At 37.9% G+C, this 12525-nt stretch overlaps 1 protein-coding gene across 1 annotated transcript in view; it reads left to right on the top strand.

Moving 5' to 3' along the window:
• The window catches only part of si:dkey-11f4.7 (piezo-type mechanosensitive ion channel component 2), a 29847-nt gene that overhangs the window by 11853 nt on the left and 5469 nt on the right, over positions 1-12525 (top strand). Inside the window, exons 16-38 of the mRNA XM_042003175.1 lie at positions 40-141; positions 233-398; positions 1192-1435; positions 1577-1673; positions 2660-2819; positions 3471-3560; positions 3711-3799; positions 4397-4462; positions 4640-4749; positions 4882-5002; positions 5192-5266; positions 7488-7654; positions 8205-8401; positions 8639-8800; positions 8985-9296; positions 9391-9649; positions 10035-10223; positions 10348-10555; positions 10699-10831; positions 11006-11153; positions 11268-11482; positions 11853-12011; positions 12128-12275. Coding sequence (XP_041859109.1) covers positions 40-141; positions 233-398; positions 1192-1435; positions 1577-1673; positions 2660-2819; positions 3471-3560; positions 3711-3799; positions 4397-4462; positions 4640-4749; positions 4882-5002; positions 5192-5266; positions 7488-7654; positions 8205-8401; positions 8639-8800; positions 8985-9296; positions 9391-9649; positions 10035-10223; positions 10348-10555; positions 10699-10831; positions 11006-11153; positions 11268-11482; positions 11853-12011; positions 12128-12275 — 3617 coding nt within the window. The remainder of the gene's footprint in view (positions 1-39; positions 142-232; positions 399-1191; positions 1436-1576; positions 1674-2659; positions 2820-3470; positions 3561-3710; positions 3800-4396; positions 4463-4639; positions 4750-4881; positions 5003-5191; positions 5267-7487; positions 7655-8204; positions 8402-8638; positions 8801-8984; positions 9297-9390; positions 9650-10034; positions 10224-10347; positions 10556-10698; positions 10832-11005; positions 11154-11267; positions 11483-11852; positions 12012-12127; positions 12276-12525) is intronic.

Below are 12525 nucleotides of genomic sequence, written 5' to 3'. Positions count from 1 at the left end.
ACACATAATTCTGTGTATTTTTATTGATTTGATTGACAGATTACCCCTGGAGGACTGCAACTCAACCTCTCACCTCTAATGTTATCAAGTGGTTTTTCCTGCCTGACTTTGCTATGAGACCCAACCCATCCTTCATTTTCTGTAAGTTTATCTTCCATCTACTTCTCTTCACTTTCATTCCATATGCCCAGTGCTGTTCCTCTAAATAATTTCACCATCCCCCTTTCTGCAGATGACCACCTCCTGCTGCTCTGCTCCTCCCTGCAGTGGCAGGTGTTTGTGGAGGAGAACCGAGCTGCTGTGCGACTGCTTGCTGGTGACAATGTTGAGATCAGCCGCAGTCTGGACCCTTGTTCCTTCAACCAGTTCATACCTGTTGACAACTTCCTACACTGCAGGTTGGAAATGTTACACTTTTGGCTTTTCCTAATGTTTTGTTGTTCATCTATCTTTAAAACTAAGAGTAAGAGTACTTTTCCCATTTCCATTTCTTAGTTGTTGGCTGATGCTGTTCATTATTACGCTTTTTAAACTGATATGGTCGCTCTCAGCTCTCTAAATGAAAATATGTTTTTAACTCTGTTTTTGTTATGTTTTTGCAGTGTTGGATTTTTAAATCTAAACGCTTTACCTAGATATTTAAAAATAGTCCAAGTCTTGTCTATAAAGTTTGAATTTTTTTATTTTCATGTACAATAAAACATTTTTTTAACATAACTGACTGATAAATTTGAGCTCTTGATAATAGCAGGAAATGAGCTGAACTCCCTATTGCAGCACTTAGTTAATCTCCTCAAACAGCTTCCTGCTCTTTACGTTAAATTGCAGGTGGAGAATTGGGAGTCCATCATGCTGCTTTGTGGTCATTTTAGGAGCATTAAAGGTTTGAGTTAGATTATTATTTTATATGTGTTGTTAAAGTCATGAAAGCTGTTCTGGTAAACTGAAACTGCTGGATAAGCACTCATGGACCAATCCCACTTTCATGAGCATTTGTTTATAAGCTTTATTTTGCTGGCTTTACTGTGACTCTTCATCAGTTTTCCCATTTGGCTGTCAACAGAATATTCATCCACCCATAAACCAACCTGCAGAAGGTTGCAGAGGGCTGAATGAGCTCTGTATGGATCACACATCTGTGCACACTCATACCAAAATGCCAATTTTGAATTATGTCTGTTTTGTCTCCAGGTGCTACCTCGACATGGTGAAGGTGTTTATTTTCAGCTATTTCTTCTGGTTGGTGCTCTGCCTCATCTTCATCACTGGCACTACGCGGATCAACATTTTCTGTCTTGGTTACCTGGTGGCCTGCTTCTACTTTATGTTGTTTGGCGGCAGCGTGCTAATGCAGCCTGTCAGATACATCCTTCGACTTTGGGACTGGCTCATCGGCTACACCTGCTTTGTGATTGCTATGAAAAACTTACTGTCTGTAAGTGAATGTACAGTTCACCAGAGATTCAGTAGCTGTGTTATTGTGTAGAGTAGAGTAGAGCAGAGTAATTGTGTAGTTTCTTTTGAGGCCTTTTCAGTCGACGGTATGACTAAAGCTGTTTTTCTGTCTTTTCTTCAGCTTGGTTCTTGTGCCTATTTGGACAGCCTGTTGAAGAACAGCTGCTGGTTAATTCAGGCATTCAGTATGTTCTGCACCATCAAAGGCTATGATGTCCGTAAGTTGCTGTAACAGTAACACCTATTTATCTGTTTTACACATTGTATCTAGCTATTAAGATAAACTAAATAGCTATAACGATTTATCGTGCCATCACGTATTGCTTTTTTACACATTATATAATTGAAAAATACTCATTTTTTTTACTTTTTTCAAACATTTGCATAATCTGCACATCTACACATTTATGTCTACATAAAAAAGTGAATATTTAACTTTTTAAATTTAATTGTTAGAGTTTAAATTATGCTGCTTGAAGAGAAAGTGTCATTTAACTGCAAAAGTTGTTTAACAAAAAGATTAAGCATCTCCCTTCAAAGAAAAAGGCAAACTTGAAGTGATGTAAATGGCCATTGCAATGCAAACCAGTAGCAAGGTTGTTTCTTAGGTTGTGCAAGTTATAATTATATTTAATTCAGTTTTTTTTTCAGCTGTATGGAAAATGTGATTTTTATTACTCCCTTTGTACTCCTTAAAATACTGTAAAAAACTAAAATTACCTTTCGAAAGAACAGGAATATGATTATAGATGCATTTTCTTCCTTTCACTGAAAAAAACATAATCTAAAGAATTTAAAAGAAGGAGAAAGTTTAAAGACAAAAAGTGAGTTCAGACTGTACTTTACATAAGTTTATCATAAATAGTAAGTTCTTTTCTTTTTAATCTCAAATCGATAAGGGTTTATTTGTGCCACATGCATTATTCCAGTACTTTTTTCAGACAGCAAGTAGATCTTAGTTAGCTTACTACAGAGATGATTTTTAAAATGTTTAAATTTATTTGTCTCATGTGCATTTGAAACATTTCACAGGTTTGGGTACGGTTAGAAAATTGATTGATTATAACTAAGCTGAGTTTGATGTGTGAAGGATGCAGAAAACAGGTGACTAAGATTTTAACGAGCATCTAATTACGGTAGTTTTGTCAGAGCTGTTGTTTTTTTTTCTCTAGAAATATTCCTTCTCTCTTTTTGTGCATTTCAGCTGAGCCTGACGAGGAGTGTGAACTGCCAGAGGGTGAAGCCGGCATCGTCTGGGACGCAATTTGTTTCACCGTACTACTGGCACAAAGGAGAGTCTTCCTCAGCTACTACTTCCTCTACGTGGTGTCTGACCTCAAGTCCTCTAAGATATTAGCCTCAAGGTCAGTACTTCAGCCTGATTTCAAACAAACAACCTTAAAAGCAGCATTTACAAACTTAACAAATCAGGTTGGCAGACATACCAACGAGCTTTGAAAGGCAGAAAACATAATGGCAGAACCACTTTGTTACAGACAGTAAACCCAACATAGCTATTTGTTTGTTTCTTTATTTTTTAATCAATATTTTAAGGATTATCCTTGACATAACCATAAACTGGAGGATATTTTTCAATTCAGAGAAGCACCATTACAGCCCAAAAAGTTTTAAAGTTATTATTGGAAACTTAACTGCTTCAGATTTTGATATTTAGATTATCTAAAATACTTTCTAATTTATTGCAGTGATGAGGAAGAAATACTTTCTTGGAAATATCTATTTTTCTGTTTGTTTTTTAAATTGTTTTCATTAATTAGGTATTCCTGTGGTAGTTGGTTTTTCTATGCATCTTAATTTTAGTTTCTTCTACAATATAGTGCAGCAATTTGTGAGCTCAAAGTTTTACATTAAGATGCTAGAAATATTTGTTGCTTGTAAATGGTTGATGAGATTTCTATAGATAATAAAAAAAAAAGTAAAAACACAAGCAGCTCGGAAGTAAACAAATAGTACCAGCAATTAAATTCATGTTCATTTTTTTGTATCCCTCTAAGGGGTGCTGAGCTGTTTGAGGCCAAAGTGAAGAAGCAGGTAGCAGCCAGGCTGGAGATGGAAAAGAAATCTGTCGAGACACTGAAGAGACAGTAAGACTGTACAGTAAAACAGTGAATAAATCAATTAATGGATCCAGTTTATAGTGATGACCAGCATATTTCACCTATCTTTATCTCCCATTTATCTTCTCTTTAAAGAGTAAACAGTAAGTAATCAACATTTCCGTCCTCTTCCTGCAGGATGGAGAAGATTAAATCTAAACAGAAGAGTCGACCTGCAGAAACAGACAAAGCTGTACTTCCTGCAGATCAGGAGCAGGTGACACTCGGTAACACAAGCTCATGTATTTTCTGGTTCTAATGTTAGCAAGCAAATCTTGAGCAGGCGCATGTTTTACATACAAAAACTACTGGCATTATTTAGTTTCCTCTAACAATTTGATGTCAAAATTTAAAATAAAAAGGTCTTACATTTATTTTTACAAAGGTCGTGTAAAGTAATGAAAATGATTATTTTAAAAGTGTTCATTAAGTTTTTTGAATAATGTGTTTTCCAGAATATTTATGTGCTCAAACCATGATTATATAATTCTATAGCAAAAAGTAAACAGGCAGCACACACAAAACTTTAGGGCAAGGTTGACTAATATCAGTTTCACTGATTTATTTCGACCATGTCAAAATTGTGCTGACGTTTCAGAAAACTTTTATGTGTTTCCTATCTACCTTTGGCTCTTTAGAATTGATATTTTAAGTGCGTCTTCATGATTTTCTCTAGTGACAAAAGGGTTTCAGTGAAGTAGTTTTTAGTGCAATCTATATTTCATAAATAATCTATGTGTACTTCATGGTACCCCTGAATCGCTGAGAGGAAGAAACTCAGCAAAATAACCGACACACTAACAAAATGAGCTGCTTTTTTCTAGATGATGATGAAAAGGCAAAGAGAGATGCAGGAAAATGGTGGAAGCCTTGGGTCTCCACACCTGGAGGTGAGCACAGCGTCACTCATTGAGTGGCAAAAAGAAACAATTTCATTTGAATGTGCATATTGTGGCAATAAATATTTTCTTATTTTATGGACACAGAATGTTTGAATGACAAGTCTTGCTCAGAGGCTCAGCACTGTGTCTAGCAATCAAGTTCTGATAATGCTATGTTTCACACAGTGGAAAACAATTGTGGCTACCACCTATTTGAGAGCGACAGCGAGGAAGAGGAGGAAGAAGTTGCAGAAAAGAAAGAGGAGGAACCACCAAAGAAGAAGTCAGCTTTCCAGGTGACAGCCAGAATAACCTGAGTTTAATAGTATATTTGTGGAATGCATTTAGTTTTCATAAACTGAAGGAAAGCAGTTCATGTATGTTGTCTTCACATCAGTAGCTGTGTGTCTGTGTCTTTGATGTCCCAGCTGGCTTACAACGCCTGGATCACCAGCTCTAAGACTGCCTTGAAAGACCTGAAGAAAGAAAAGAAAAAAATAAAGAAAGAAGAGAGGAAAAGGGTAAAGAGAGAGCTGCGAAAGGAGCAGGGTGAGTAATAATGTACTATTTTACGAGGTACAACTTTATTTCCTTCTTTAGCTCAGCAACATAGATTAGAACAAACAAAGCAACAGAGTGGCAAAATGTCTGCTGACATTTAACAGCAATCAGGTCAGCATTTATAAAGACATTCAACCAAAAAGTGATTCAATTCAATGGTGAAATCTGTTTTTACAGGCATTGATAGAGCAGACTCCAGTGAGGATGAACTGGATGAAAGTACTGTGGTTGAGGAGGAAGAGGAGCAAAAAGGTAAGATAATAATAATAGCGCACAAATTTAAAATGAACCCCAGGATCTTATTGCCTTTCTACACTTAAATCTCTGTGAGACTGAAAGTTGTGCCTCTAAATGGCCCTCTATGTGTTTACTGCTGCAGTTTAAACTATTTTTTCAGACGTATACACTGTTAAAAAATAAATAAATAAAGGGAACACATAATCATTACCATGCAACTCAAAGTCAGTTACACTTCTGGTATATCAGTCTGTCCAGTTAGGAAGTAACAGTGCTTGTGAATTAATTTCACCTGCTGTTGTACAAATAGAACAGACGACAGGTGGAAAAGAGAGGCAACTAGCAACACAACCTTTAGGAATGATGCTGCAGGTGGTGGCCACATACCATTTCTCTGTTTTCACCCATTCTAGCTGATTTTTGGTCACATTTGCATTTTGCAAGTGCCTTCACCACTAGAGGCAACACGAGGCGGTGTCTCCAACCCACAGAAGTTGCTCAAGTAGTGTAGCTCATCCAGGATGGCACATCAATGTGCACTGTGGTGAGAAGGTTTGCTGTGTCTCCCAGCAGTGTTGAGAGCATGGAGGAGATACCAGGAGAGAGGCCAGTATACCACAGTGATGTGTGGTGAGGTTCATGAGGCACTGACTCGTCTAAAGTCAGATTTGCAATTGTAAGAACTGAAAAGAGCATCTTATTTCACTATTTATCCAACAGCATGCAACTATGCCTCCTTGAGGTGAGGCAGAGTACTGCCTGCATCACCTGCTGAATTTTCTCTGCACTTCATTGTACGATAAGCAGGAATAATTCTCTCACACATACAATGAAGACGTTACACAGACTGTAGAGAGTCATGGTGTATAACAGATATTTCTGTAAAGTTCATATTGGTGATATGCTGAGGAACAAACGGGCATGTGTCATGCAACCCAGTTTGTATTGGATCACGCAGTTAAAGGTGAGGCACAGCTTGCCACTGCTTCACCCGGGATTTCTGCCCTGCACTTGATTGGGAAATACTCAAATTCTGCGATTTTTGTGTGAAGTCTTACTGAAAATGCATTTTTAAATGGAAAATATTAATATTTATTTTATGTACTTTTTAAATTTCTTTTCTTTTTTGTCATGACAGGTGAGGCACTGCCTCACCTGCCTCTCCTGACTGCATGTCACTAGGAAATGGAGGAAGCCGTAAGAGGACAACAACCCAATAGTAGAACTGCTGTCTGCTCTTTTGTGCAAAGAGATACAGGAGGAGCACTGCCAGAGCCCTACAAAATGACCTCCAGCAGTCACTAATGTGCATGTTTCTGATCAAACTGTCAGAAACAGACTCCATGAGGGGGGTATGATGGCCAGATGTCCACAAGTGGGGCCTGTGCTCACAGCCCAGCATCACTGCTGTCCAACTGGCATTTGCCAGAGAACACCAAGATTGGCAGATTTGTCATTGGTGTCCTGTGCTCTTCACAAATTAGAGCAGGTTCATAATGAGAAATTGTGACAGACGTCTGGAGACAAGACGTTCTGCTGCCTGCAACATCCTCCAGCATGACCAGTTTGGCAGTGGGTCATTGATGGTCTAGCGAGGCATATCCTTGGAGGGCTGCACAGACCTCCACGTACCCTGCCTGCTATTATGTATTGGGATGAGATCTTCAGACCCATTGTCAGACCAGTCTGTCAGCAGTTCCTGCACGATGAAAGCATTGATGCTATGGACTGGCCTGTCTGTTCACCAGAATCCAATCAAGCTTCTCTCTCAAATGAAACATGATGTCCCATGTTTCATTTCATGCACCGCTGGCACGTGCCACTACAGATTGTCCAGGGGTTCATTGATACCCTGCTCCAGTTCTGGGAGGAGATCCCTCATTTCATTAGGAGCATGCCCAGATGTTGTAGGGAGTGCATACAGGCACACAGAGGCCACACCCTTCTGAACCTCATTTTGAATTGTCTTGAGGAATTTCCACAGAACCTGGGTCAGCCTCTGATCTAAACTTTCCACTTTTATTTTGAGTATAATTCTGAATGCAGACCTGTAAAAGATTTTGATTTCCATTGATCATTCTAAATAACTGTTATTTTGATCTCAATATGTTTCACTATGTAATGAATAAAGATTTTAACTGCAGTATTTAATTCATCAAGATCTAAGATGTGTTGTTTTAACAGTCCCTTTATTTATTTATTTTGTTTTGAGCACTGCACTTTTCTTTTCTCATAGAAAACATCCTGCAGCGCATCATCAGCACAATAAAGTTAATCTGGGTGCTCCTCCAGTCGCTTGCGGATGATCTGACGGATGGATTGAACTCCTTCTGTAAAGACAACCTCGACATTTCCAAAGTGCTGCGCTTTGAGCGAGCGTTACTCAACCAGCAGCAAAAGAAAGTAGGCTGACGATAAAAACCCGATTTTGCTGAAAAAACTTTTAATAACTGAAGAATAGGCCTGACATTTCAGCTGTAAAAAATAAAAAATAAATAAATAAAATCAAGTAAACCTTTTGTGTTTACTTCTACTTAATTTTTATTTACCAGTAATGTTTAAAAATATAAGTTATCTTTTCCATGGTTATACATATTGATTACAATTTTAATTATATGATGCAATATGGAATTGACAAGGAGAGTTGTCCAAATCTGTTCAAATCCAACCAGTTGTAAAAACTTTAGGACCCATGTTTAGCCACAAATGGATCGCTTACTGTATGTACCTGTAAGCCTTGCTTTCATGTTTTGTTGTTTATTGTTAGAAATTATGGTTGAAGAATTTATAATTTGAAAAAAAATTAGTAAACTAATATTTTGCATGGAAATTATTGAAAAATACAAGTATCAATGTCACTATATGGCATTTTGTCAGTCAGGTCTCTTTGGGTCTGATAACTTTGCTTTTTTCTGTGTGTGTGTGTTTTTTATGTGACGCCCTCGTTTTGCAGGGCAAAGAGGTGAGTCAGGAGAGTGTGAAGCAATTTTATGAAAACTGGATTTCCCGTCAGCATACAATGTCATCTCAAGACGGCCTGGATAGCCTGCCTCCTCCCTCCTCCCCACCGGTTGTCTCCTCCTCATATCATGGCTATGCCAAGCTAAAGAACCAAGCCTCCAAAATGTCCTGGGGAAGCAGCTTTTCCAGGTATGTTACTGGCCACTGAATAAATCACATGATTTCTCTTACTTGTGTGTTTGCTTGCATTTGCATTTGTGCATTAATTCTACTGTCTCCTCATCTGCATGCATTCATAACTGTTAAGAAGCTTGCAGTTAGCTGAGCATTTTAATTTTTAACAATTGCATCCATACTATATATTCAGTTTACTGCTCTTTGAGACCCTGCATTCTCATATACTCTCTTCTACCTGCTCATTTTCAGCTGTATGACAGATGAGACGATGCTGGGCTCCAGACAGCCGACACAGGAAGAGCTGGAGGAACCTCCTTTTGTGCCACCCGCTGCTCACCAGCTCAGACCGAGACTCCTCAAAGAGGCCAACATCGATCTGACCTCATTTGACGGTGATGAACTTTTACAAAGGTAAAGGAGAGAGGATTAAAAAGTGTAAATACGAACAAGACTACCTTTAGCAAATTATATCAGTGTACAGAAGTGCCTATACCTGGACTGTTATTTTTTCCTTTATTAGTTGCTTTTTTTTTTTTTTTTTTACATCTTCACACAGTTGAGTTTAGTCTTAAAATTTATATTCTTTTCCTAAAAGCTGTCCTGATGGCACCACTGAAAAAGAAGAACATGAAGAGGAGGAGGAAGAAGAAAAAGATACAGAAGGTGAGAGGAAATCTGAGCAGGATCATGAAGAGGTAGATGATGAACAAGAGGATACAGAGTTTGAGAAAGTTGAGCTGGATGAGGAAATACAGAGAGAAGAGGATGAGCACTCCAAATATGCAAAATGCGTTTCACTGGATCTCAGAGAGAGTGATGAAGAGAAAAGTTTTGACCTCACAGAGTCTCCCAGACCTCTGAGTCAGGAAACAAGAAACCTCACTGCCAGCGAGCTGCTGCTCAACAAGTTAGTAGACACGATTATCTTTTACATATTTACATTGTGACTTTTTGTCTTCATCATAAGTTTTTCTTTTCTTCTTCCTTCTTTCATTCTAAAGCATGTTTCAAAACGATGACATCTCGGAGTCTGATAAGTTTTTTGTGACCTTGCCGAGGCCACTGAAGTTGATGTTTGCCCTCTACAACACCATGGTGTCTAAGTCAGAGATGCTGTGCTACTTTGTCATCATTCTCAACCACATTGTGTCAGCTTCATTCCTCTCCCTCATCCTGCCAATTCTCATATTCCTCTGGGCCATGCTGTCTGTGCCCCGGCCGACCAAACGCTTCTGGATGACGGCTATAATCTACACAGAAGTAGGTTTTTACAGTAGCTGAAAAAGTCTTTTTTTTAATGCTAATTTTAATGCCTCATACTTTGTGATCTTTTCTGAAATATATATATGACTGTGTGGATCCTGTTTATTTAATAGTGATGGATTATAGACTTAATGCATAGTAAATATATATATATATATATATATATATATATATATATATATATATATATATATATATATATATATATATATATATGACTGTGTGGATCCTGTTTATTTAATAGTGATGGATTATAGACTTAATGCATAGTAAATATAATATTGCCAAGTACCCTCAGAAGGACTTATTTATTGTTGAATTGTAATATTTAGCCATACTTTCAGCAGAAAACCCAATCAGAGCTCTCTTCTTTTTGTCTCAGCTGACTGTTGTGGTGAAGTACTTTTTCCAGTTTGGTTTCTTCCCCTGGACCACCTCTGCTTACCGAGGCATCAATGCTGACCGGCCTTTCGCCCTGCCCAACATCATCGGAGTGGAGAAGAAAGATGGCTATGTCCTTTTTGACCTCATTCAGCTTCTCGCTCTGTTTTTCCACAGATCCATCCTAAAGGTAACAATGAAAAATCATCTATGAAATGTGTCAGCTTACTCAGTTAGTCCTAGTCAGCCATTGTACAGCTCATCATGGGCATTGCAGCTATGGTTTAGATTCATTACTGTCCCTTACTGTGCAGTGCCACGGGCTATGGGACAACAAGGAAGTTGAGATGCCTGATTTCTTCAAGAAGCTTAAGAAAAAAGTTGACAAGAAGAAGATGACAGGGGCAGATAAGATGGGCAGCAAGGACAAACCTTTACGTCGGCTGAAGTGTCTCCCACTCCAGGCCTCAACCACCTCCATATTCTGTAGACAAAAAAGAGATGACTCTGCAGGATCTTTTGGTAGGAATTCAGAAACTATCTGTCTTCCATTTTTATCCTTTACTTTTCTTATTGTTTGAGTTGGCATGTAGCAGTAATTTCCTGATATTGCAAAAATAATTTTCATCTATTCGTCAGCAGTATTCTGATTTTTTTTATTGTAGACGTGAAGCCAAAAAAGCAGAACAGCAAGAAAAAGAGACGACAAGGAAACGCCCCCCCACTGACAAGAAAGCAGAGGATCAGACAGCAGATCAGAGAGAGGATGCTGCAAGCCAAAGCCACCATCATAGAAGTGTGCGTTGTTTTCTTCATACTGCTTTTTTTTGGTTTTTTAATTTTTTTGTCTTTGCTAATTTACTTATATCCAGTGGATATTTATGAAACTGAGTTTTTCATTTGTAAAACACACTTTTTTTTAAATGTCTAAGTTTGAAGATAAGTATGATGAAGTTGTTTCTCTTTCTACAGAGCTCTTCACATCTACTTACCTATACGGCAGTTTTTCTACGACATCATCCACCCAGAATACAGTCCTGTGTGTGACGTCTACGCCCTCATGTTTCTCATTGATGTTGTCAACTTCATTGTTACCATATATGGATACTGGGCTTTTGGGGTAAACCAAAATAATACATAGACATGCCTACTATTTATTGCAGCAAATATTTACAATTAATACGACTAACACGTCCAGTATAACACAATGAGGCTAATGTATGACTCTTTATAGAAATACTCCGCAGTGGTGGACATCACAGAGTCTCTGTCAGAAGACCAGGTTCCAGAGGCATTTCTGGTCATGCTGCTTATGCAGTTTGGTACCATGATAGTGGACCGGGCCCTGTATCTGAAGAAATCTTTGCTAGGAAAGTGTGTTTTCCAGGTGGTGCTGGTATTTGGCATACACTTCTGGATGTTCTTCATTCTCCCCGGAGTAACGGAGAGGTCAGAGTTCATCACTTAAATGCATTATTGTTGTTATTCTTTATATAACTACTGAATTCAGTTATGACGTCTTCCCCAATAGTAAAAATAGGTTTTATCCTAAAATAGCAAGGCATAAAATATGCAACCATTCAGCAATTTACTGTGTCTCTACAAAAACTGGACAGCAGAAATAACAAAATAGAAGAAAACCTTATATTTGGATTATCTTTAAAATATATATATTTTAAAGCAGAAGAAAACAGATTAAACAAATATAAATAACATAAAAAAACAAAATGTTTCTTCATTATGAAATATAAAGTTCTGACTTAAGAAGACATTCTGACTCCAGGAAAATCTCATATCTCTGTTTGTCTGTTTGCTGCAGGAGGTTCAACAGAAACCCGATTGCCCAGCTGTGGTACTTTGTAAAGTGCATCTACTTTGGCCTGTCTGCCTACCAGATCAAATGTGGCTATCCAAACAGCATCCTGGGCAACTTCCTCACTAAGAATTATAACTACCTGAACCTTTTCCTTTTCCAAGGGTACAAAAATGCTTACTGCCTTTAATAATCACCTTTAGTCAAAATGCATGATTTTAGAAGGCTTTTAGTACTTTCATGTCTTTATGCGTTTTTGTTTTAACCCTCCACTCTTACAGTTTTCGGATGGTTCCCTTCCTGACAGAGCTGAGGGCTGTGATGGATTGGGTTTGGACTGACACCACCCTGTCTCTCTCCAGTTGGATTTGTGTTGAAGATATCTATGCTAACATATTTATCCTAAAGTGCTGGAGGGAATCTGAAAAAGTAAGTGATGATTCATTTACTGCTCACCACCACCATCATTACTTACTGACCACATTTACAATACTATATATATATTATATTAATAATGCATTGCATTATAAATAAAAATAATCCAACAAAAAATAGTTATGGTCTGTAAACAAGTGCTTAATAAATTTCAGAAGATAAAGTGTGTTTTGAGAGTTCGATCAGACTGAATATCCTCATCAAAGGAATAAATGATTTTAACTGGATGACAAAACAAAACTGA

This window comes from Melanotaenia boesemani, chromosome 13 (genome assembly GCF_017639745.1).
Source record: "Melanotaenia boesemani isolate fMelBoe1 chromosome 13, fMelBoe1.pri, whole genome shotgun sequence".
Lineage (NCBI taxonomy): Eukaryota > Metazoa > Chordata > Actinopteri > Atheriniformes > Melanotaeniidae > Melanotaenia > Melanotaenia boesemani.
The sequence above is the reverse complement of the archived record's forward strand: the minus strand, read 5'-3'. Positions and strand labels throughout refer to the sequence as shown.